Source organism: Tachysurus vachellii, chromosome 20 (assembly GCF_030014155.1).
Source record: "Tachysurus vachellii isolate PV-2020 chromosome 20, HZAU_Pvac_v1, whole genome shotgun sequence".
Lineage (NCBI taxonomy): Eukaryota > Metazoa > Chordata > Actinopteri > Siluriformes > Bagridae > Tachysurus > Tachysurus vachellii.
The window spans coordinates 6,162,501-6,187,972 of NC_083479.1; the positions used below are offsets into that span (position 1 = coordinate 6,162,501).

Consider the following 25,472-nt stretch of genomic DNA (forward strand, 5'->3'; position numbering starts at 1 on the left):
TTCATTTCCCTGTGGTGTGTAGATATTTAGATAGATTGTATATTACATATTGTACATATTACATATTACATATTGTATTCTGTATATGTATATATGTGTATATGTATATGTATACATATTGTATCATACATATTACATATTGTACATAATATACATATTGTATATTACATATTGTAGATATGTACCTTTTGATCAAAGCCTGATATTTACTGTGCTAGGAAATCACATTTATCTAGCAACTAGCAAGGTTTTAGAGGCATGTTGAGGCAGAAAGATGGGACAAGATTAAAATGCAATTTTCCATGCAATTTTGATTTATTTTGATTTATTTTTATTTTTTTTTAAAGGTGAAGTGTTAAAGTAAGTTTTATATGTATTTTGGCAGCATCCTACCGATTCACTTGGTGCCACACATATGTTCTTATTAACCGTACCTTTATTTTTATTTTCTGTTTATTTTTTCATTTAGATTGATCATGATGTTCAGTATACTTAGAAACCAGTTGCCTCCTCTTCAATAAAGAAGGTTCTTTCTTTTCTGTTTGTTTCACTTTTTGATAGGTGCTGAGAACCTTTGCACCAAGTTGTCTGAGAAGCTGCAGTCTAAGACGTCCAGTAAGGTCATCATAGCACACATGCCTCTGCTCATCTGCTGCCTTCAGGTTAGTGTGGTGAATCTCAGTTCTAGATTGATGATAATAAACATAGACACTGATCCAGAAAATGGGTAACAGCAATATAGATGATTTTAAAAAAAAAAACCCATACAAATTATTATCACTGTTCTATCTTTGTGTTATTGTAGGGTCTCGGGCGGCTGTGTGAGCGCTTTCCAGTGGTGGCTCACTCTGTCACCATGTCTCTAAGAGACTTCCTGGTGGTGCCGTCACCTGTTCTGGTCAAACTCTACAAGTATCACATCCAGTATGCCAGTGGTGAGACCCATTATCTCTCTATCGCAACTAGTTTAAATCACATGCCTAGAGACACTTCAGTTATTAGTGTGGGGAATCAGACTTTTCTCTTTTTTTTTGGGAACAAAAAACAAAGGGACCGGTGAGATTAAGATCCACGTGACAAACGAACATTCCCAGTCTACCTTCAGTGCTCACTCCAGTAAGAAAAGCCAGCCGTCCATGTACGAGCAGCTTCGAGACATCTCCATAGACAACATCTGCAGGTAAATAGATAATGGAAAGGAGAGATTTCCATGCCAAGCTGTAATGAATGTATAATAGAGAATGTATTCTGAAGAACAGCGATCTATACTGTACTACACCACAGCAATACAGTACAAGCTTGTTTTGTTCCCTTAGTTCTTTGTATCTCATTTATTGTCATGTAGGTGCCTGAAAGCAGGACTGACGATGGATTCGGTCATTGTGGAAGCGTTTCTCGCCAGCCTCTCCAACCGCCTTTACATCTCACAGGAAAATGATAAGTACGTCTTTGTCTGTTTGTAAACCTCTCAAGTGTTCAAACTGACTATTTGCTCTTTCAGACCAAATCAGTTATTCCTGAACGTAGTGTCACTCAAATGTTACCTCTTTTCTAGGGATGCTCACCTTATTCCGGATCATACCATCCGGGCACTGGGGCACATCGCGGTAGCGTTGAGGGACACGCCACGTGTAATGGAACCCATCCTGCAGATCTTGCAGCAGAAGTTCTGTCAGCCGCCCTCCCAACTCGACGTGCTCATCATTGACCAGTTGGGCTGCATGGTCATCACAGGAAATGTGGGGTTGCACATCTTTTTAGTGCTTTATAGAAACACATCCTTTTTTATTTATTATTTTGCACATTGTGTGCTTAAGGCAAAACCTTCTCCTTAATTGAGCTCAGCAAGGACAACCGAATCCTGAGAGTGCTTTTGCTCTGAAATCGCCTGGAGTGGGGTATCATTGTTAGTTTCCAGGTTAAGAGCAGTGAAAAAGGAACGAAGATGGCCGCATGCCTTTTTTTTTTTTTTTGTCTCCAAAAGCCAGTGCCTTGGATAAAAAAGTATTACCCTCCAGAACGTTTCCATATTTCAGAGCGTAAAAAGCAGTAAGGCCAAAGATAACTCAGAATGACACTACCTCCACCATGCTTCACAGTAAGGATGATGAGCACTTTGTTTTAAAGGCAAAAAATATTTCTCTTTATTGAACTTTTCTCTACCAAACTCTGGGGAGATTTTCTTGCACATAGTCGAACTCCGTTAGAGCTAAATATTTGACTTGGATGGCAACTAGAAAGTCAGAATAAATTTAGGGGTTTCATAGCAATGTGATTTGCATTCTTAGGCAATTTAATAGCCTATGCAAATTATTTTGAAACACCATTTCCAGTACTTTGGTTAATTTTATGGAGATTCATGACATATAATCTCAGTTCCTCACATTTGTTTGAGTTCCAGCTTGTAACTGTGACACTCTGTATTAGTAATATTAATTTGAATTAATTTTAAATTGCCAAATTTTTTTTTTGCTTCTTACTAAATCTGTGTGAGAATTGTTAATATTTATTTCTTAACCTTCTTAATCTTTCAGCAATACATATACCAGGAGGTCTGGAACTTGTTTCAGCAAATAAGTGTGAAAGCCAGCTCCATGGTGTATTCCACAAAAGACTACAAGGATCATGGTTACAGGTATGTCTGCATGTCACTTCCTGTCATTCAGCAGAACTAGTTCTAGTTACTGAAGTAATGCAGGAATCATGTGATATTATCAATACGTGTCGCCAGAAGTATTACCGTCATGGTTTTTATGGGCGATGTTCTTTTTTTTGGGTGTCGTACATACAGGCATTGTTCCCTGGCCGTGATTAATGCTCTGGCAAACATTGCGGCTAACCTGCAGGCTGAACAAAAGGTGGACGAGTTGCTTGTAAACCTGCTAGAGCTGTTCGTTCAGCTGGGCCTGGAGGGCAAGCGCGCTAGTGAGAGAGCCAGTGAAAAAGGCCCAGCGCTTAAGGTATATACACCAACACTTTCCCAAGCAGGTTCTGTTTCATAGACACAGACTGTAACATTAATCACTGAAAATGAGTCTGTGTGAATAACAAGTTCATCTTTTTTATCTCGTTGAAATAACCACGGAGTTTATCCTGTGCTTGGAAGGTTGATTTGTAAGTCAGAATAAATTGTATTCCATTCCCTGTCATATGATTGATGGAGGATGAGGTAAGATCCAGGAATCATAAAGGGATGAAGAGGATATAATAAAGATTTTAATTTAAAATCACAAGGATGATGTATAAAAAACCGACAACAGCAGATCAACATAGTAACTGTACTTTCTGGTGTTTCTCTGACTGTGTTAGCCTTGTCCATAACTTTTTAGTCTAGCTCCTAGGTTAGAAAACCTACAGGTCAAAAATGGCCTATCGCTCTTTACATGAAGTAAATTTTATTCTATAAAAATAAAAAAATCATATTACCATACCAAAAAAAAACCCCACACGATATTTTAACCCTTACACCTAATAGTTTGTGAATCTCCTTTTGCTCTTGCCAATACTGCTGGTGCTGACTTTACATATAAAGGCACAACAAAGAAGCATCATAGCTTAAGACCCGTTAAACAGGTCTAACCTGTTAGGCCAGTTAGAGAGACATTTAATCTCTGATAAAAGATTTTTAGATAATGTTTAGATTCTATATAGTGATACTCCATGTTTTGTTTGTTGTTCATCATGGAAGTACACAGGTTTGTATGCGATGCACACGATGATGTAACGTCTGAATTTAGCTAATATTATTATCGCAGTACTTAGTGTTACCACAAGCATAAGAGGATTTGCTACAGTTCATGGATTTGTAGTTGAACAGTAATAAAACTACCTTGTATTAAGGTTAAAACAGATTGTGTAAAGTTTCTTATGACAAAGAAACACAAAGCGATCAAGATTTATTTGATTATATTTTATTTATTTATTCACTGAGTGTCTATTACAATCGAGTTACAATAAAAAATACTATAAAACAAAAGAAAAAGACTTGAAGGAATGAAGTCTCACACCAAATCTACACAAATGGACAAACAAATGTAGTCCGAACTGGCCTGACATAGGGATATTAAAAATATCTTTGTTTTTTTGTATGGAAAACGTTATGAAAACTAACATTACATACCACCGAAGAGATCTTTTTGCGTATTTAACGATACCCAGACAAATTGTCGGTATCCCAGATTTTCAGCTTGAACCGCTTCTGTTTTGTGTATCTGTATTTTGTGTATTTGAATTGTGATCTGTTTTAAATCACAATGACAAAAATGAATGTTCCACTTCGTTTACAGAACAAACCGAAATTTCATTTACCAATATCAAACCTTACTGTCAAACATTCAGAAGCTGAAGAAAATTCATTTCTGCATTTCAAGGCTATGAGCAGAACCTAGCAGCCGTGATTGAAATATGTGTCATGAAAAAAATATTCTGTCTTTCTTTGTTTTAGGCTTCAAGCAGTGCTGGTAATTTAGGAGTTCTCATTCCTGTCATCGCAGTGGTATGAGACAACACCACAATATTTTTTTACTCGCCATCTTGCACACTTTATCAGAGACGTATTTCTTTAAAATTTGCAAAAGATTTAACTTTGTTTCATTTACAGCTGACCAGACGATTACCACCAATAAAGGAGGCTAAGCCCAGGCTGCAGAAGCTTTTTAGGGACTTTTGGCTCTATTCAGTCGTCATGGGCTTTGCAGTAGAAGGCTCAGGTGAGCTGTGAATGGAAAATATACAGAAAGGGGAAGAATTGTGTCAATACTGTAAAATAAATTTGAATCTTTTTTCAGTGTTTATCATTTTGTATAGATTTGATTCCCCCCTAACTCAATAAAGGTTTCATTTGGTGTGATGCCTTGTCCTTTGCAACACCATAATAAGAATTCTATTAGAGTTGAAATCGTCAATTCCACTATAATAATGATTTAATGTTATTTCTGAAAACTGAAAAAAAAAATCTGGATGTGGAAGCCTAGTGGTTAAGGTGACAGACTACTGACCTGAAGGTCAGGAGTTCGAATCCCAGGTCCACCAAGCTCACTGCTGGGCCCCTTAGCAAGGCCCTTAACTCTCAATTGCTCAGTTGTATAAATGGAAATAAATTGTCACTCTGGATAAAGGTGTCTGCCAAATGCCTGAAATGTAAATGTAAATCTAATAATTTCTCAGGGGATCACACAGAACATTATACAAAACATGGGAAGAATGTACTCCCTCTATGTGGGCCCCCTTTTTTAATTTACATTGAATTATTTATTATTATTATTATTATTATTTTTTATTTTTATTTTTTTATCATCATTTATTTATTTATTTTTATTTATTTTCTCCCTGGCATATGGGAGGTTTAGTTTGGAATGGAAATTTATGGGAAGAAAAATGTAGAAAAAAAAAAATGTATGTGTCTTATTGTCACTGAATCCGTACCTTGTTCAGACAAAAATAATAATAATGTATAATAATAATGATTTTTTTTTTTCTAATAATTTTACTGAAAGTTTGATTAAGACACATAATTGCCATGAAATCGCCCTGGCAACAAACATAAATACAAAGTTATCCTAGAGCACACATGCTATGTGAAAATACTATACTGAGAGTATTTACTATATATCAGAGTGGTGTGCAGTGATAACTGTGCAATGTTTTTTAATTTCTCTCCAGGTTTATGGCCAGAGGAATGGTACGAGGGTGTGTGTGAAATCGCCACGAAATCTCCTTTGCTGACATTTCCAAGTGGTGAGCCTCTGCGCTCGGAGCTGCAGTATAACTCGGCTCTGAAGAATGACACGGTCACGCCGGTACGTTTACTTTAAGAACTCGTTCAGAAATTAATTGTGAAATAAACGGTCATTTGGAAAAATGATTCATGGTTATATCGGACTTGCGTGGATAAAATCATTCATTTATTTACACTGAATAAAAAAGCTGGAGGAATGTAACGTCAATGTACTGAAAAAAAGGGAAAGACGAGTTTATTTATGGTGATTTTTTTTGTTTTCTTTTTTGTAGGCGGAGTTGAACGATTTGCGAAGCACCATCATTAACTTACTGGATCCTCCACCTGAAGTAGCAGCTCTTATCAATAAGCTAGACTTTGCCATGTCTACCTACCTGCTTTCTGTCTACCGGCTGGAATATATGAGGTACTTCAGCAGTATGTGTATGATATAGCAGTATTTATATATAAAAGTGAGCAATTGAGGGTTAAGGGCCTTGTTCAGGGGCCCAGCATCGGATGCTTGGGGGACCTGGGATTCGAACTTTCCGATCAGTAGTCCCAACATCTTAACCATTAAGATACCACATTAATTATTCCTCTTATTCATCTTTTTCCTGAAAGCGCAAGTCTCATCTGGCTCAAACCAGTCAACTGTTTTACATTTCAGGTCTCTGGTGTTACTGATAATGTGACTTGTAACAATGGCAGGAAAAAAAAAATAGCATCAATGAGCCATCAGTGTTGCAGTGACTGTGCCTCAACAGGTTTAATGACTTGGGTAGATGACCTGAGTCAGAGATGGAGGTAGCAGAGATGAGGATGTTGAGGTTTTCTTTAGGAGTGATGAGGATGGACAGGATTAGGAACCAGCACATCAGAGGGACAGCTCAGGATGGCTGTTTTGGGGACAAGGTCAGAGAGGTTAGATTGAGATGTTTTGGACATATACAGAGGAGGGAGCTGGTTATATTGTTAGAAGGATTTTGGAGATAGAGCTGCCAAGTAATGGGTCAAGAGGAAGGCCAAAGTTTTGGATATGGGTTTGTTAAAAGAGGACGTTAATTGGTGCAAGAGTAGAGGATGCCGAGGATAGAGTTAGGTGGAAACAGATGATCCGCTGTGGCGACCACTAATAGGAAAAGCTGAAAGATGATGATGATGATGATGATGATGACATGAAGGTATGGCCCAAGGTTAGCTCAGTTCGTATTATTACAATGCAAGTCAGTGCGGTACAATAACACCACAGTAAACGTACCTTCTACAGTAATCCACATATCATTGATGGGTATTTTACCTTCAGTGCTGTAAGCCGTCTGTAAGAATGGAAGGAATACGAAGCCAGACGCTGGTGCTCAAGACAAGAATTTCACAGGAATGTCTTCAGTTTTTTGCTGTTATTGTGATTTGTCCCTGAGATCATTTTTATTCTTACAAATACTAAAATATTCAGCTTTCCCTAAAAAGCCAGCTTTAACCCTTGTGTTATGTTACCTCTTTGACCTGGGATATTATAAGTGTTTTAAATGCGCTACAGACAAAAAAAAACTCCATAAAAGTCCTTCAGACATTTGTTCTTATTCTTATTCCCAAACAATAAAAATAACATTTGTGATTAATAATTACTAGATTACATTTAACATTGAAAGTATCATTCGGTTTTTGTGATGACGTTATAATTTGTGTAACAACATGTACTATAATAAAAACCATGGCGCAGTTTGTTCCACTTCTGTGGTATCAGGAAATATAATATTTAAATTAGGGGGCTGTCAATTGATTAAAAAATGAACTAATTAATCAGAAATTTCGGATTTATTTCAGATTAAAATTTCAGATTAAAGACAGCTCGGCTAATCAGTCAGCTGATACTATCCAAGTGCATTAATTGTACGTTTTAATCGCAAAATTTTAATTTAAATTTTTCCAAACAAATAGCAAAAATGTATGCATTAGTAAAAATATTTTGTTCAGTGTATTCTATGAAATCATTTAAATAACTTTAAATTTGAGTAGATTTTATTTATTCTTAATTGAAAATTTTTTTTAAATGATTTTAAATACATTTTTATTTCATTTATTTTTTTATTAGTGGATTCATTTTTGCGATTCATTTGAAATATTCAATACTGGAAAAGAAAAGGAAACAAACAGAAGTATTTTCAGATACTAATAATGAATAAAACTTCACCGGTGAGATGAATCCTTGCTTCCTTCATGAACATTCTGCATAAAACAATTTTTCCATATTACAGAATGCTGCGTGCTCTGGATTCGGACCGTTTCCAGGTGATGTTCCGTTATTTTGAAGATCGAGCCATCCAGAAAGACAAGTCAGGTAAGACTCTGGTTTCTACTCATGCATGGAAGTAAAAGTAAGTAAACTGTCATGAAACTGTCATCATCATCATCATCATCTCTGATCCTCCTCTTCCTCAGGCATGATGCAGTGTGTGATTGCGGTTGGTGACAAGGTCTTTGATGTCTTCCTTCAAATGATGGCAGACAAGGTAGATGCCGAAAGGATACAGGTTGAATATAAAGGTGTTTGAAACCTATTGAGTTTTATTTACATCTTTATTTCCTGCACCAGCCCAAGACGAAGGCTCACGAAGAGGAGCTGGAGCGCCACGCGCAGTTCCTGCTGGTCAACTTTAATCACATCCACAAGCGGATCAGACGCGTGGCTGATAAATACCTCTCGGGCCTGGCTGAAACGTAAGCGTTCGGCTCGTTGTGGAAGGCGCTACATGGATTTCAGGCCTCTTTGCTACTCTAATCCTTTCTTACTTCTTACTCTCATATCCCCCATAACACAATCATAGTGGTTAAAATCTTAATTCTTTATGTAACTTATTTAATGGCTGTTATTCTAATTACAGCTGAGCCAACGGTTCAAGCTCAGCACTGAGCATTTGAAGGTTAAGGCTGCTTTCAGACTAGCTGTTGTTTTTTCACTGCCAGCATATGATTTACATGTGATTCAGGGGGAAATGACCATGTTAAATAAAATACTGCTACAGGCTCTTTGGTTACAATGGAGCACTTCCAGAGCGGGAAATAGGTCAATCTGGTGACAGGGACTTTTTCACTTACAAAATAATCAGGAACGAGCCAGGAGGTGCGTGTGTGCTTTTGTGTTTATCAACTGGGGTTGTTGGTAGAGCATGGGTGTGTGTGGTAAGGGGGGTTTCGTAGGGCATATAGGTGTGTGTGTGTGGGTGGAGCTGGCAGTGCAGAGGTGTGTGTGTGTTTGTGTGCATTGGGGTGTTGGTAAGGCAGGGATGTATGTTTGTGTGTGTGTGTGTATCGTTGTATGTATGGGTGTTTGTGTCTGGGGTTGTTGTTGGGGCAGGGGTGTGTGTGATGGGGGTTGGCGAGGTGTGGGGGTTGGTAGGGCAGGGATGAATGTTTGCATGTGTATATTGATGTATGTATGGGCGTGTGTGTCAGTGGGGTTGTTTGTGGGGCAGGGTTGTGTGTTGGGGGTTGGCAGGGCATGGGTGTGTGTGGGGGGGCGGTTGGCAGCGCAGGGGTGTGTGTGTTGGGGGTGGTGTGTGTGTGTTTTGCGTCAGTGTGTTTCACCTTGTTTCAAGTAAAAATAAAATACTTTTAGTAAGTCAAAACAACAGCTAAATAAAGAGTTAAGCCAGTCTTTATTTCAGTTTTGTTAATGATCATAAAAAGGATCTTTAGTAAGAGATACACGAGTCAGTTAGCTGATATTATAATAGATAGTAGTAAGAAGGTTGTCACCATCATGTGAGCTGTATATGAGCACAAAGCTCAGTGGGCAATATTCTTTATGGAAAAAAGTTTCAAAGCAGCCTATGGGGCATGTTCATGCTCGGCAGTGACTGTCAGACAAACCTGGGATTTCATAACCCATGAGCTTCACATCAGGGCAGTTACTTGGAGCCCTATCATTCTGACATGGTCTCATTCTGACAGGCCAATCAGAAAACAGCAGATTTTCCATAAGAGAACAGCACAACCAGTGTATGTTACCTTAGCCAATGTCTGTGAAAGTTTAGACAGCTGACTACAACATAATAACAACAAAGGTCTTAAGGTGTTGTGATGATTCAGATTTTTATACTAATGCACTGATGTGCCTTTGCGTTTGTGTCGCAGCTTCCCTCACTTGTTGTGGAGCGGCCGAGTGTTAAAAACGATGCTGGATATTTTGCAGACTTTGTCCCTTTCTCTCAGCGCCGTGAGTTTACACTTCTAGTCAGAGTTCTCTCCTTGTGTCACGTTTCTATATGCGTCACTCTAACTTTATCACTTCGTTTATTTGATTTTTTTTTTGCAGGACATCCACAAAGATCAGCCGTATTATGACATCCCAGATGCTCCTTATCGCATCACTGTTCCTGATACTTACGAAGCCAGAGAGGTAGAAAACCAAGGCAGCAGACTTGCATGGGTTGTTTTCCTTAAAATTGAAGCGTGTTCCTCGTTTCACTTTTTATCGATGCTAAACAATAACCTGGCCTCAATATTCATGTATAATCGAAAACCTATGAGCTCGTGATTTGAATAATGCAGTGGATAAAGTGACTAATATGTAAGAGTTCGTCTTAGTTGAAGAAATGCAGAATTGTAATTTCTTTCCTGATGCAGAGTATTGTGAAAGACTTCGCTGCACGCTGTGGTGAGATTCTAAAGGAAGCCATGAAGTGGGCACCGTCCGTCACTAAATCTCATCTACAGGTCAGTTTCAACATAAGGGTCATAAAAGATCTCTTGTGTTTTATTGTATGTGATTTGAGTGAGCAGAGATGTGTAGATGCGTGCTCGATTGTGTGTGTTCAGTTTGTTTGTACAGTGCTCGGACAGGCTCAAGCCACTCAGCAACTTTACAGGAATACAGATGTAGTGAGATTGTTTATCATGACGTTGAGAGGTTTAGTATGTCCATACAGTGAATAAGATTAAGGTGCAACAAGACAACAAGTGAAAAGAGAGAATGGCCAGTTCCAATGGAGGAAATGCTTTTCTGTTGCATCACTTGGAAGCTTTAGGATTTTTCAGTATCCAGGTGTGATTACTAAAAGCAGAGGTGAAACACGGGAAGTTTTCTGGGAGCTGTAGAAGGTGGGTCACATGCAGAAGGTGTTTACCAGTTGGTCTGAATGTTTGTGTGTTTACTGCAGGAATACCTGAACAAGCACCAGAACTGGGTTTCAGGTCTGTCTCAGCACACTGGCCTCGCTATGGCTACGGAGAGCATCCTGCACTTTGCAGGCTACAATCGGCAGAGCACAGCTTTAGGGGTGAGTCCATCGCAATGTACAGAAACACACACATACTCACACACACACACACACACACTTCTGTTAACATTGTTAATCCAAATGAATGCATGGTTAATACGATAAATGAATTTGGTACGATAAGTTCTATTTTACAATGTTATTATGTTGGCTTTGTAGAAGCCAACATTCTGTTTTCCTGTTTAAGCTTAGACAAAAATTTATCAAGGCATTATCCAAAGGCATAACAACTTCCTGTTTCCTTCCTTCAAGAGTAACTCTTCCTAGGCTTTCGAGCCACATGCACCAAATTCAGATATGTTGTAGACCCTGGTCTGAAGTTTGTTGCTATTACTTTTCTAAGCGATCCGAGTTCCGGTACTTCCGGTACCGGTCTCAAAATGGCCTTTTTCCCATAGACTCCCATTATAAACTTTGGAGGTTTATGACTCGGCAAGCTTTCGAACGATCTACACCAAACTCGGCCAGCTCCTTTAGGGTGATACTCTGAACAAACGTTTAAATTGGTGTACCGACTGGCCTTCCGGTTGTGCCGCAACCCCGCTCCCAAAATATGCAAAATCGAAAAACTTTTTACAACATGGACATGTGACATATCAAAACACTCAGAACAATGAGGGGAACGTCCTCACGGGTATTCTGATGACGTCACGTGACGTCACGTGATTTCATGTTATGTCATGTGATGTCACGTGAAAATTTAAATTTAGCACAAAACATGGACTTGTGATATCAAAACACAATGAGGAGAACTTCCTCAAGAGTATTCGGATGACATCCCATGCTCGTCTCCACTTACCTCCAAATGTTTTGGCACCCTAGCTTTCTGTCTACTTGCTTCCAAAAGTAACACTGACCCTTATGTCCACTCGCCTCTAAAAAGCACCGGCCTTTGCGAATACTTGCATCGTCAAAGCCAACATCAAAGTTTGTCACAACGAAATTTACAAATCTAGTTATTAATAGTAGTAGTAGTAGTAGTAGTAGTAGTTATTTATTTATTCATCAAATTATTTTTATTATTAGAAATATATTTTCTTCAAATAAATAATTTGATTAACAGCCTTTTCTCAAAATAAACTGGCTGTATATGTAAAATGCTAAGTATCCACACATACATGGAGGCCTGCGGATGCAGGAAAGTAATCAGTGATGTGGTGCTGGGATGTGTCCCAATATAAAGCTACAACCCTGAAGTAGATTATTTTCCAGCAACAACATATCCTTAGGGGTTGTTATACCACCTCAATTTCCCAACGATTGTGGTTAGAGCTGCTGTCATGGAAAACGAATCTGCCTGATCAGATCTGAGAATCGAGCAGAATATTTCGATTTACATCCTAATTATTAGAGATGAGCCGGATACTCGGCTGAAACGAGTATCCGGTACGGATAAAGCACTTCTGCCGAGTACGAGTATTATACGAGTCAATATCTGTGCTCGGATTGAATGAAAATCATCATTGGGTAGCTGATTGTGTCAGCGTTCTGTGATAGGCTAGTCACAGCGTCCCTCCCCTACACACATACAGATGTATTGTGTTGCTGTGTCTCGCTCTGCTCACTCACAGTCACACACAGAACAGCTCTCTGTCTCTCCCTCAGTCACTCGGATTCGCGGGTCTTTTCCGTTAACGTTTAGGGTTTCTTCAGCTTTTTAGTTCGGGTTGTAATGTTAATAATACGTACTTACTAACCAGTAGAGTTCTGGTAAACGTGGGTTCGTTCAGACGTGGTGCTTGCTTGGTAGAATGTGACTCGCATTGCGTCTCTGCCTGTCGGAGATTTTTTTTCTTTTTTAAACCTTCAGCTGTCTCTAACCAGTAACCAGACACTGAGTGTCTGACACGTTTTTGCTGTATTTCATAAAAACATAAAGGTAGTAAGCTAGTGTTATAAATATTACAAATGAATTATAACCGGTTAAATCCCCGCCCATTTCAAGACAAGCCCCACCTACCTCCGGGTTAGGCCCCACCCACTCCGAATACGGATACAGATACAGATAATTCATATGGTTAACAGATACGGATACAGATACAGATAATGCTGTACTCGCTCATCCCTACTAATTATTAGTCATTTTAAGGATAAGTTGAATTTCGGTCATTTGAATGAATGTGCACTGTGTCTCTGCAGACCAATCAGCTCACAGAGAGGCCAGCATGTGTTAAGAAAGATTACTCCAACTTCATGGCCTCGCTGAACCTGAGGAACCGCTATGCAGGAGAGGTGTGTGCTGTAGCTCATTCATTACCTGATATTTACATCGGGCATCCTTAATGATGTCTATCCTCAATGTGTGTGTGTGTATTGTAGGTGGCCGGGATGATCCACTTCTTAGAGGCGACACGCGGCACTTCTGATCTGAATAAGCTGATGATCCGGCAGTTGAATGAGGCTCTGGAAAAGCAACAACCAGAAGAATTCACTGAAGCTATGTTCAAAATGGCAGCACTCCTCATCACCTCCAAAGGCATAACAACTTCCTGTTTCCTTCCTTGAATTTGATTTCCAAAGAATCTTTTATTTATCATTTTAAAATGTGAATATTTACGATACCCCTGTTCGTTTCAGCGACTGAATTGTTACCGAATGAATATTTATGTATTGTAGACTGCGACCCTCAGCTCCTTCATCACCTGTGCTGGTCCCCTCTGAAAATGTTTACTGAGAATGGCATGGAGACAGCTATAGCCTGCTGGGAATGGCTTCTAGCAGCTAGGACTGGCGTGGAGGTCCCGGTAATGCAGTGAAAATAAAAAGAAAGAAAAAAATAATAATGAACTAAGAAGAACATTCACATTCTAAAAAAAAAATGGCATCATCTGCGTGTGTTTGTTTGCAGTTTATGCGTGAGATGGCCGGTGCCTGGCAGATGACGGTGGAGCAGAAGATGGGGTTGTTTTCTGAGGCAGAAGTGGAAGCTGATCCACTGGCAGCGTCTGAGGAGAGCCAGCCCAAACCCTGTACCCCTAACGTCATCCCCCATTACATCTGGATCGAGGTTAGAGAACATTCATACAATGAATTCTCAAAATCTCCAAGCTTCCTTCTCCGATAATCTCTCTAAACTGCAGTAATAACTCGCGATCACAACAAATATATATTCTATTATATTATGTTTATATTATTAACCATAATTACGTAGCATTTTTGAATATTATATTCAAACAATATATTTTTTTAGTAATGAGTTCAAGAAATACCTGCAGGGTTTTATTGCTGTGTGCGGTCATGTGACACGTCTTCAAGGTTGCGCTTAGTTTCCAGATTTTGTTGAAACACACAAGCAGAGGATTTAAACGTCACATCACACCTAATAGTGCAATCTGCAGTCGAGCCATCGACTCCCACGCAACACAGATTACTGACTTCTTGCCTCTGAGTTCCTCATAGAGCTGAAAGAGTCGTTTCTGTCGGATGGTCTAAATCCTTTCATTATATTTATGGTCCATAATTCCAGTTTCTGGTCCAGCGCTTTGAGATCGCAAAATACTGCAGCGCAGACCAGGTGGAGATTTTCAGCAGCCTGCTGCAGAGGTCGCTCTCTCTCACTGTGGGAGGCCCGAAAAGCAGCCTGAACCGTCATGTTGCAGCTATCGGACCTCGCTTCAGGTTTTCTGCCTCCTTTTTTTTTCCTCATATAGTCATGTTTCATATTCCACTAAAAAATAAAATGACGGTAGCATGAATCGATGTAACACTTTTGGAAGTCAACCGGTCGATTTTTGCTTGCAGGTTGCTGACGCTTGGCCTTTCGCTGCTTCATTCTGACGTGGTTAGCAATGCCACCATCCGCAATGTGCTTAGAGAGAAGATCTACTCCACTGCCTTTGATTACTTTAGGTATTTATTTTTCTCCATGGATTTGATCATCTGCTTCTTAAACGATTGTATCCATGAGTTGTTTAATGAGAAGCATTTTATAATCACTGATGCTTCTCCATTTTCAGCGTGGCTTCCAAATTCCCCACGCAGGGGGACAAGCGTCTGCGGGAGGACATCAGTGTCATGATCAAGTTCTATGCCAGCATCCTCTCGGACAAGAAGTACCTTGCTGCTAGCCAGCTCGTGCCACCGGGTGAGCCTGGCGCCAATCCCCCTCAAAGCTCCCTATCCGCCGGGATTTTCGGATCGCTAATCGTTTCCAGCACTTCTCCGATATCGATCTTAAGTAAGCCTGCCTTGCTCCGCCTGTGCTGACTTGCACTGCCTTCGGGAGCATGCCATCGCAGTTCCAATTTGCCACCGGGCAAATTTGAAGCCTGCACCTTAAAAAAAAAAAAATGCACGACTTCACCGCGGCCGCCGATTTATCAATTTGTTGCGAATTGAGAAATGGCTCCGCCCCCATCTCTCCCCCCACCAAATGCCACCTTTTGCTAAACATTGTAGAAAGCATTCTCTCATCCACACATATAGCACGCTCATGTAGAATGCATGGTCATTTGTAGTAGTAGAAGACTAACGTAGACTCCATCTGCCCCTTAAAGAGCCCTTCATCCGTGTTTTGTACCACAGACGCAAGAAGGCATATAGGAAAGCAGAAATGGCTTGAAATTTGTAGTGTAGGTATTGATAATTATCCATGCAAATAGGACAAGGTAGACTAAATGTGCTGGAATTACAACAGGGGATCTACTGTAAAGCGATGAAGGGATCAGAATCGGATTGAAAATGATAAAGAGAAAAATGGGTGTATGCATATTGAAGGAGATTTTGCTCGATTTTTGGCAGACAACCAAGACCCGTCGCTTAACAGCCTGTCGGTGATGACTGCTGCCGACCCCAGGAACACAATGGACATGTCAGTGGGCACGCGCCAACAGAGCACCCAGGGATGGATCAACACCTACCCGCTGTCAAGCGGAATGTCCACCACTTCCAAGAAATCAGGTATGACTGCTCTGGACTGTTTTGATGTAATTATATATTTGTGTTAAGCTCACACTCCCCATAATGCAATGAGCTCCAGGCTAGAGGTGTGCATCATAACTGGAAAGTCTACATCTATGGCGTATGACGCTTGTAGGACAAAGAGCGGTCATATTGCTTAACGACAGAGCGTGTTTCATTCATTCATTCCTACAGTAATGTACTGTTTTTTTTTTCTGATTAGAGAGATTCTAGAGAGAGACAAATCACCCTATTACACGCTGTCCTCAGGATCCTGGGAAAGTTGCCAAAAGCGACACAGAGACAAGGTTTTCTGTAGTATTAAGAAATTGGCATGCACGTGCTGCCAAGATGTGCCAGTATGTGTAGGTTTCCGATTGGCCAGGGACAGGAGCGCGTTTGTCTAATCTAATGTTCAGCACAAACTTAAGGAAAGACAAGAACTGATAAGGAGAGGTAGAAAGAGAAGAACAGGATGTATGACTGGGAGTGATTGAGTAGAAAACTGTGATAAAAATCTGCTTCAGTCTAGTTTTAGATAACAACAAGCGGGTGATATAAACAAACCATCATGTGTTTTTTTTGTTGTTTTTTTTAAACGTTTTTTTTTTAAACGCTTGTTAGAAAATGTCGCGCGAAAACGGGTGCAAAGGAAAAAAAGATAATCCGTAGGCAAAATTCAGGATTGGTCAGGATTTCTTTAAGAGCAGGATTTAAACAACCTACGATTAGAAGGTGCTTTGATGCTGTTATATTTCTACCGTTATCCAGGGCCACTCTGTTTCAGTAATTTTCCTTTTCCTTCTTTATTTGCTACAGGAATATCAAAGAAGAGTAACAGAGGCACTCAGCTGCACAAGTATTACATGAAGCGCAGAACACTACTACTGGCTTTACTGGTAAACCTCTTTACCGTTTTCTTTTCATGCAGCGTACAGTTATCTGTGGGGCTTGTTAGCGTGCTAGCACAATGCTGGCACAATGCTGGCACAATTTCTCAAACTAAGCCCTTTAAGCCAGTAGAGCTCTCACTCAGACTCTTAATTCTGTCCGTCTTTCCTCATCCAGGCAAGTGAGATCGAGCGTCTGACCACGTGGTACAACCCACTGTCTGCGCAGGAGCTGGCCATCTCTACAGAACAGTCTGTAGAGACCAGCATTGCTAACTGGAGGTCCAAATATATCAGTCTGAGTGAGAAACAGTGGAAAGACAACATCAATCTGGCCTGGAGTATCTCTCCTTACCTTGCTTTGCACCTCCCATCCAGGTACCATGCAGCCTAAGTGAGAGGAAAAAAAATGTATTAATGTATTAAGTATTTTTTCATTTATTAATTAGTTTTTGACATTTTTTTTATTTTATTAATGTATTAATTATTAATGTGTGTGTTAACCTTCCCACTTTGTAACCGTCCTGCTGTAGATGAGAAGCAGATAAGATGGGTGGGAATTTGTGCTGACTTTATTCCAATTAAAATGGGATAATATAAAAATAAGCTTTCCATTTAAGTGATTTGACTACAAAGACTTGACATATAAACTCTCCACGATGATGTATTTGCTCTGATAAATTATCTAGACATATTGTATAAATACTATGAACATATATACATAAAAAATCTTCAGATTTAAAATTATTATTATTATATTTTTATTTATTTTTTTCAATATTTGGATGCTTCCTGTCATGAGTGTACGACTATATCTTGAACATTAAAACTTTGAATGCATTTTAGACAGATTTCCTAACGACACCCTACCATCTTAATAAGAATAAAGCCATTTTGTTGTTTTGGCTGGAATTTTGTCATCTAGTTTTATGATCTTTTCACCGCCTGTTTTGCAGGTTTAAAAACACAGAGGCCATTGTGGCTGAAGTGACTCGGCTGGTTCGGCTGGACCCCGGGGCAGTCAGCGATGTACCAGAGGCTGTCAAGGTGAGTTGCTTTCAGGGGGGGGGTGAAAAAAACAGATGGGTTATAAAGATAAAAGAAAAGCTGGCTTAAAAAGGTCCAGTTGTGTAGAGCACAGTGTGTGTGAGTAGTCACTGTGTGATTAGATATAAAGGAACAGTTGCACTCAGTTGCCAGTAATTAACCTGCTTAGACAGCTTGTGACTGCTGATTTATACACTGCTTAATCTTATTTTTTCAGTTCCTGGTTACATGGCACACCATTGATGCTGACTCGCCCGAACTGAGCCACATCCTGTGTTGGGCCCCTGCTGACCCCCCGACTGGTCTGTCCTATTTCTCCAGCATGTATCCTCCTCACCCCCTTACTGCGCAGTACGGAGTCAAAGTACTGCGCTCTTTCCCTCCGGTGCGTAACGCTGATCATGTCCACAATGTCTTATTTCTAATAGAAGGTGGAGTTTATTACATGTTTTCTTAATGGCACTACAACTCCTTGTGTAGCTTTACAGTTACTGCTTATAGATGAAAAGTGACTCAAATAGCTTATAAAAAACGAATATCCTGGAACAATGAAACCCCTTTCTGGTGTGAAAGCGTTATGAAAGCGTGAAAGTGTGATCTCATGCGTTAAGCATAACCCACACACACCACCTAAATGGTGATGGAAAACATGGCAAGAGTTTTATTTTTACAGCGATAGTCAACAGAGTCTGTTGGATGGCAGTGTTTAAGGAACGGACGGCAGAAATTGGATATCAACAAACACCTAGACAAGTTAAGGCCAAAGAAAAGATGACAAAGCTGCAAAAGATAATATGTAATACCTGCTCAGGTGCAGAGTGGCACACCTTGCCTTTTTTTTTTTAATTATAGCCCCAGTTCGTCAAGACGCACGTTTCGAGCTATTTAAATGTACGTTATTTAAAGTAAGTTGCTCTGGTTGCTTAGAAATCTTAAACACACTATATAGCCAAATGCATATGTGCCCATTTAAAGTAGATTTAGTCCCCTCTTTGCAGCTACAACACATTCCAATTTTGTGTGAAGGTACCACTACATTTGGGTTCATTCATTCACAAGAGCATTAGTGAGGTCAGGGATTGATGCTGGATGAGGAGGTCTGGGGTATAATCAGTTGTTCAGTGGGGTTGAGTCAGAGTCAGGGCGAAAGCATACCACTCGAGTTCTTCCGCCCCAACCGATTATGTCTTTATTGAGCTGGCTTTGTGCACAGGGCCATTGTCGTGCTGGTTTCAGCTGCAGTGAAGAGAAATCGCAGTGAAGACGTTCTAATCAATTGCGTGCTTTCAGTTTGAGGAAGACTTACATACATTTGACTGTATAGTGCATCAGGCCAACCGCTACGTTTTATCACGTATACTGTTAGCGTGGAAGCCGTCGGATGGATTTTGTCACCTCTTACCTTCAAAAAGTCATCCAAAATCAAATATTGTTAAAATTCAGGCCAGGATTGTTTCTAGGTCCAAGGAGGTTAATTAACATGTACTTTTAAATTTTTATTTTCTCTCTCACTCACTCTTTAGGATGCGATTCTGTTCTACATCCCGCAAATTGTTCAAGCGCTCCGGTATGACAAGGTACTAAGTTTTGGCTTGTTGCAGTTGTCCTAAACACACACAGGACGGTGTGTTTCCTCTTGTGTCTCATGATTGCATGTTCTTCTTTTCTCTGTGACAGATGGGGTATGTGCGTGAATACATATTGTGGGCTGCGCAGAAATCCCAGCTGCTCGCTCATCAGTTCATCTGGAACATGAAGACCAACATCTACCTGGATGAGGAGGGGCATCAGAAAGACCGTGAGTAACTGGAGAGTGATCAGAACGAGAGAAAGTATTCGTTAGATCCCAATCCCACACACTCACTTCTTCCACAGGAAACGTTTTAGTTATAAAATATAGAACTAGTTTAAATAGCTTGTTTAAATGACATGGCTCTGGTGTATTAGCTGTTTGAGGATGTGTTATGTAGGTTTTTATTCACTACTACTAATAAATGTTCAGGCAAATCTTTGAGGTGAAAAAAGACCATTTGATTTACAAGCATTTTAAACGCAGCCGACATCGGTGAGCTGCTGGAACAGATGATGGAGGAGATCATAAGCTCTCTGTCTGGCCCGGCTAAAGATTTCTACCAGCGCGAGTTTGACTTCTTCAACAAGATCACCAATGTCTCTGCCATTATTAAGTATGCTGCCTCACTCCAGTCAGTAATAAGGGAGCGTTTCTGTTGTTCCGGGATTCACGCTGTGTTTTTTTTTTCCCTTCTCGTCAGGCCGGTTCCTAAAGGCGAGGAGCGGAAAAGAGCTTGTCTCAAAGCTTTGTCTGATATCAGAGTTCAGCCAGGTGAGTTCTAATTTCACCATGTTAATTTTACACTTTTTGTGCTATTGGTTTTATTCATCTTTATTTTAATTTGTGTTTTTGCTCTGTTTGCTTTTCCAGGCTGCTACTTACCGAGCAATCCTGAAGCCATTGTTCTGGATATTGACTATGAGTCAGGAACTCCCATGCAGAGGTGTGACCTCTGAAACAAATAAAGCAAACGACGTACATTATTACTGTAATAGTGCAGTTAATTGTAGTGCAGTAATAAATAAGGATAAATAAGTATTCCTAAGGTGGACTGGGAAAACCGGTCAGGGGTTTTTGGTTGTGGATGAATTCTGCCGGAAAACCATTGATTTCTAAACAAAAAAAGGGTTTTTCTGTCGATAACACAGCTGTTCAACTCTGAACTGAATATTCTGATTCAATTTGTTTTTGTTTTTTTTTCTTTTCCGAAATATATCAGTTCAGTACAGAAATGATCAATTCAAATTCAGTTTATTTGTGTAATGCTTCCAATTGTCTCAAAGCAGCTTTACAGAAGTATAGAAACAGAAGAGGAAAAAAATATGACAAGGAAAAACTTCCTGAGAAAAAAATCCTGAGATGATACGAGGAAGAAACCTTGAGAGGAACCAGACTCAGACCCAACACTAGAGTTCATAGCAGAACCATAGACTTTCTTGTTCCTGCGTACCACAGAATAACTGAAACTGGTTAAAATGGTCTTGATACCAGACAGACTTATATCTGATAGCTTTTTTTTAGAAACACATCAAAACATTGAAGGTGTGATTTCAGACATCATGCTATAACTAATCTCACTCTCCGGTGTCACCCAGATGAAGGATGGCTTAACTGTTGAGTCTCTTGGTTCCTCTTAGTGTTTCGTCCTTATATCATCTCAGTAAGGTGTTTTTTTTTTTTTCACAAACGTCGTCTCTGACTTGCTTATTAGGGACAAATATCAATTTAAAATTAATATCCTAAACGTATATATTCCTGTAAATCTGCTTTGGGACAATTTCCATTGAATTGATTTCCTCACACAGAGAAGGTTTGATCAGGTTCGGGAAGCTTTGTAGATGTCGGGAATAGAAATAATAATAGAGAAGTTCACTGTTTCATGTGAAGGGTTCATGTAACACAACATTTCTGTTCATTTGTTTGTATTTTGCAGTGCTGCCAAAGCGCCTTATCTGGCAAAGTTCAGAGTCAAGCGTTGTGGAGTGAGTGAGCTGGAGAAAGAAGGTGTGTTGTCTGTCTGTCTGTCTATCTATCTATCTATCTATCTATCTATCTATCTATCTATCTATCTATCTATCTATCTAATCATTAATGGCTTTTTATTTATAATTCTAAGTTTATTTGGTAGGTTTCTTTTCCAATTCCACTGACTTAGAGGCCATAGTGACACTTTTATAGCTACATGGTCCAAAGCATAATTGCAGTAATTGTGGTCCAGTGTCCGTAAAAACAATACAAAACATCCAAGATTTCAACTTTTAGGAATTATTTAAAGTAGGGTGCTTTCGATTACAAGGAGAAACGTACATTATTTAAAGGTGCCCTGCCACACGTATTTCATTACTTTTGTGGTAATGTCTGAAGTTTACCATGGACTCTGTAATTTTTTTTGTGGAAAAAATGCCTTGGTTACCTTGTTTCAAGCCATTCTCGATTTGCGCCAGTTCTCATGAATATTCAAATGAGCTATGCTGCTTGGCTCCGATTGGCTAACCGATAGGAATGACTATTCATGACTATTCATTCACCCAGCACAATAAGTAGCCTAGGCTAGAGGAAATTTGTTTACGATCACCTTGAATTGCGGCAGAATGGCTTCTTCACAAGCCCGTTGACGTTCAGCCATCCTTGTTGTATATGAAACTCACTGAGCTACACGAATTCTGGGGGCGTGGTCTCACGACACAACACAAACACATATGGACCGAACACATATCAAAAAATACAAGTAAAAACGGTTTTGTGTGGAAGGGCACCTTTTAACATCAGACATTTTCTTCATTAAATGTAGTTAATAACACTCACACTCGCACTTTTCTGCTCGACTCGTTGATCACTGCCAGCATGCGTTTATCGTGATTATTCCAGGTCTGCGCTGCCCCAGCGATTCTGTAGAAGATGGCGATGAGAACTCCGAAGCCATCCAGAAAGTCTGCTGGCAGGCGGCCATCTTTAAAGTAGGAGACGACTGCAGACAGGTTAGTCATCGTCCAAAATATTTTCAAGCTCACAGCTCTTTGGTATACGATGAGGATGGTTTCGGATGATAAATCTTATCTGTTGTTCCAGGACATGCTGGCGCTGCAGATTATCGGGCTCTTTAAGAACATCTTCACACTGGTGGGACTCGACCTGTTCGTATTCCCGTACAGGGTTGTTGCCACGGCGCCTGGAGTGAGTTTTTCATTTTTCTAATTTTCTGTGAATGAGCGCTTATTTTTTTTATTGTCTGATTATAAAGTTCCCATGCAGCTGCAAATCAGGTGCAAGAATCAGTTTGTTCATGATTTTGTCATTTTACAGTCACAGTGCATTTTAAAGTCCCTTGTTGTCCTCCTGGAGGCAGTAAATAAATCAAAATAAAGATAATTTGTGTGTTAAAAAAAAATCTCTTTACGTCTCTTTCAGTGTGGTGTGATCGAGTGTATCCCAGACTGTAAGTCTCGTGATCAGCTGGGCAGGCAGACCGACTTTGGCATGTACGACTACTTCAGAAACAAATACGGCGACGAATCCACTCTGGCTTTCCAGAAGGTGACGTATTTCACAACGAACACTGATTTACTTTCATTTTAACCTTAACAACTGGTAGAAATCAAACACGACAGACCCGCTGTTGTTGGAAAATAATCCCTGGGATTGTGTGATGTCACTCTAAAGCTGATTAGTTTCCAAATACAGCATATTCCGTAGTGTTTTATTATTTATTGTGGAACGTCTCTGGGGGAAGGAAAAAAAAAGTCTTTTTCTGTTGGTACTGATGTCATAACAGAAACAGCTTTACAAAAATGTAGATTGTTACGTTACTAAGGAAAAAATAAAGAAATAAACTACAGTGATGCTAAACTACACTGTGATAGAAAATGAATCGGAACGTTCTAACCAATCAGAATGAGTATTCAGCATTACTGCTGTGGTGTAATAGATAAAATAATTCATAAAGCAGCATCACAGAAATCTGGCTAGAGATTTCAATTCTTCTTTAACGAGAAAGCCCAAGGCGACGGTGGTCCAAGGAAAACCTCCATGAGACGACCTGAGAACATCAGAAAAGAAACACTTTTTTTTCCCTAGCACACACCAGCGCAATAAGGAGTCATTTCGTATTGACTCTGAGTCACTACAGAGTCACCGAGTGCTACGTGTGAAACGTGTCATCGTAGCTTTGTGAGTAATGGTGTGTGATAACTGACAAGATTATTGTAGGATTAAATAACTGTCAGAAAGCTACTACTGGGCTCTTAATCCTCAACTCGCTTTATCAGCTATATCACCGGATCTTATTCTTGAGTCCCAAACAGCTTTCGGTGGAAAAAAAAAAGGCTTCTGTCAAGTGAATAGGTTTCAGCTGTAAAAACGGTTCAGTTGCATGCGTTCATGACTGATGTCTGTTCTCTTAAGCAGACAGCCAGGTGTCCTCTAATGCATTGCCTGTGCTCTTGTGTCCACCAGGCGCGGTATAATTTCATCCGCAGCATGGCAGCCTACAGCCTGCTTCTCTTCCTGCTGCAGATCAAAGACCGGCACAACGGCAACATCATGCTGGACAGCAAAGGCCATCTGATTCACATCGGTGCGTTTGTCTCTGTCGTCTTTTTTAAAGCACGGCAAGAAAAGTTAGGCCAAAAATCTTTTTTTTTTCTTTTCTTTTTTTTTTCTTTTTTTTTTTAAGAAAAAAATATAATAAAATAGTGCAAGAACAGATATAACTTGAAATATAACAGAATATAGACGTGGCATATATTGTGGAAGTTCCTGAAATATATAGAAATAATTCTGGATGCATTTTGCATCATTTTCTAAATGAACACAACAATTTGTCTTTACAAATTTTACTATTGACACTGAAATTAGAATCTATTAGAAATATTGACACGAGTTTCTCAGTATTTGATTCGTCCCCTTTTTTGACAGTGTGCCCCAAGCTGGCACGGACTCCACGAGTTTGTGTAAAACCTTATGATCCATTTTATATCAAAGCCATCAGAGTGTCGTCTGAACAAATGCTTCAGTAAAAGGAATTAGATGGCAGGAAATATTGACCTTTTGCACAAAGCAGTTAACACGGTCAATAACACACCTGCTGAGATTTAAACTGGAACCTGGAAATAGTGCAGAATCTTGAATATGAAAGATATTGAATTTTTACTTTCTTTGTTTTTAATATGTACAATTTTCACTGTGGGTGCAGATTTTTAGATCCCACTGTACTGTATATGTACTTAAGCATGCTGTGTATGTGTGTGTGTGCTCGTGTGTGTGTGTGTGTGTTACCATTTCAATTCATTTTAAAAGCTTAATTTCACATCGTCTCTAAAGAAATTTCAATATTTCAAGACTTTTTTTTTTTTTTAACTCCATAAAAGCACTGATTTGCTCAGAAGGTTGCTGATTAATTCTTGGTATGTTTTCCGTAACCAGTAAATCACAGGTTTATATTAATGAGTCATTATGAAACCAAGACTTAGTGTATAGCTCCATTGTCTAATAGCAATAACGTTTACTTTGCAAAGACGAACATAAAATTAAAGATCTAGGTTTTTCTGGAAGGAGTCTCCAGTTTTAGTACTTCAGTCACAGTTAAGAACTGTATAAAAGGAGACATCTGAGGCTATATATTTACAAATGTAGACCCTGGGTGTATAAATGTAACTACAAATGGCTAAAAATGGTGAATTGGTCTTTAATAAATAAGAAGAGAAGAAGGAAGAGGAGCATGTTGTTACATCTTTATATAGGTAACATCATCACAGCATGAAATCGTTGATTCATTTATTCTTATTATGTTTGTTGGCTGTAGATTTCGGCTTTATGTTCGAGAGCTCTCCTGGTGGAAACCTTGGCTGGGAGCCAGACATCAAGCTGACCGACGAGATGGTGATGATCATGGGGGGCAAAATGGAGGCCACTCCATTTAAGTGGTTCATGGAGATGTGTGTACGTGGATATCTTGCTGTAAGGTGAGACGTGCACCTCGTAAATATTTCACCATGAGGGATAAGGTGTAAGGCCAGGACACAAGGGTTAGAGTTCAGCCTGATTTTGAGGGAGCCTTGAGAAATCTA

The 25,472-nt window shown here is 39.6% G+C and overlaps 1 protein-coding gene across 3 annotated transcripts in view; it reads left to right on the forward strand.

The window, feature by feature from the left end:
- pi4kaa (phosphatidylinositol 4-kinase, catalytic, alpha a) overlaps positions 1-25,472 on the forward strand; it is a 41,037-nt gene that overhangs the window by 12,869 nt on the left and 2,696 nt on the right. For 2 of the 3 annotated variants that reach the window (XM_060896767.1, XM_060896768.1), the window contains exons 12-52: positions 562-662; positions 806-935; positions 1,051-1,180; positions 1,346-1,441; positions 1,556-1,739; positions 2,535-2,635; positions 2,792-2,960; positions 4,445-4,495; positions 4,601-4,709; positions 5,662-5,798; positions 6,010-6,143; positions 7,975-8,057; positions 8,159-8,229; positions 8,313-8,437; positions 9,854-9,935; positions 10,035-10,118; positions 10,346-10,435; positions 10,879-10,998; positions 13,138-13,230; positions 13,318-13,474; positions 13,615-13,742; positions 13,847-14,005; positions 14,465-14,616; positions 14,740-14,847; positions 14,955-15,175; positions 15,739-15,897; positions 16,717-16,796; positions 16,966-17,165; positions 17,744-17,834; positions 18,052-18,219; positions 19,358-19,411; positions 19,512-19,632; positions 19,891-20,020; positions 20,108-20,178; positions 20,278-20,350; positions 21,341-21,411; positions 22,276-22,385; positions 22,477-22,581; positions 22,816-22,941; positions 23,860-23,980; positions 25,208-25,367. In XM_060896767.1, the coding sequence (XP_060752750.1) occupies positions 562-662; positions 806-935; positions 1,051-1,180; positions 1,346-1,441; positions 1,556-1,739; positions 2,535-2,635; positions 2,792-2,960; positions 4,445-4,495; positions 4,601-4,709; positions 5,662-5,798; positions 6,010-6,143; positions 7,975-8,057; positions 8,159-8,229; positions 8,313-8,437; positions 9,854-9,935; positions 10,035-10,118; positions 10,346-10,435; positions 10,879-10,998; positions 13,138-13,230; positions 13,318-13,474; positions 13,615-13,742; positions 13,847-14,005; positions 14,465-14,616; positions 14,740-14,847; positions 14,955-15,175; positions 15,739-15,897; positions 16,717-16,796; positions 16,966-17,165; positions 17,744-17,834; positions 18,052-18,219; positions 19,358-19,411; positions 19,512-19,632; positions 19,891-20,020; positions 20,108-20,178; positions 20,278-20,350; positions 21,341-21,411; positions 22,276-22,385; positions 22,477-22,581; positions 22,816-22,941; positions 23,860-23,980; positions 25,208-25,367 (4,855 nt within the window). The remainder of the gene's footprint in view (positions 1-561; positions 663-805; positions 936-1,050; positions 1,181-1,345; positions 1,442-1,555; positions 1,740-2,534; positions 2,636-2,791; positions 2,961-4,444; positions 4,496-4,600; positions 4,710-5,661; positions 5,799-6,009; positions 6,144-7,974; positions 8,058-8,158; positions 8,230-8,312; positions 8,438-9,853; positions 9,936-10,034; positions 10,119-10,345; positions 10,436-10,878; positions 10,999-13,137; positions 13,231-13,317; positions 13,475-13,614; positions 13,743-13,846; positions 14,006-14,464; positions 14,617-14,739; positions 14,848-14,954; positions 15,176-15,738; positions 15,898-16,716; positions 16,797-16,965; positions 17,166-17,743; positions 17,835-18,051; positions 18,220-19,357; positions 19,412-19,511; positions 19,633-19,890; positions 20,021-20,107; positions 20,179-20,277; positions 20,351-21,340; positions 21,412-22,275; positions 22,386-22,476; positions 22,582-22,815; positions 22,942-23,859; positions 23,981-25,207; positions 25,368-25,472) is intronic. The other variant, XM_060896769.1, reaches the window with a different exon arrangement.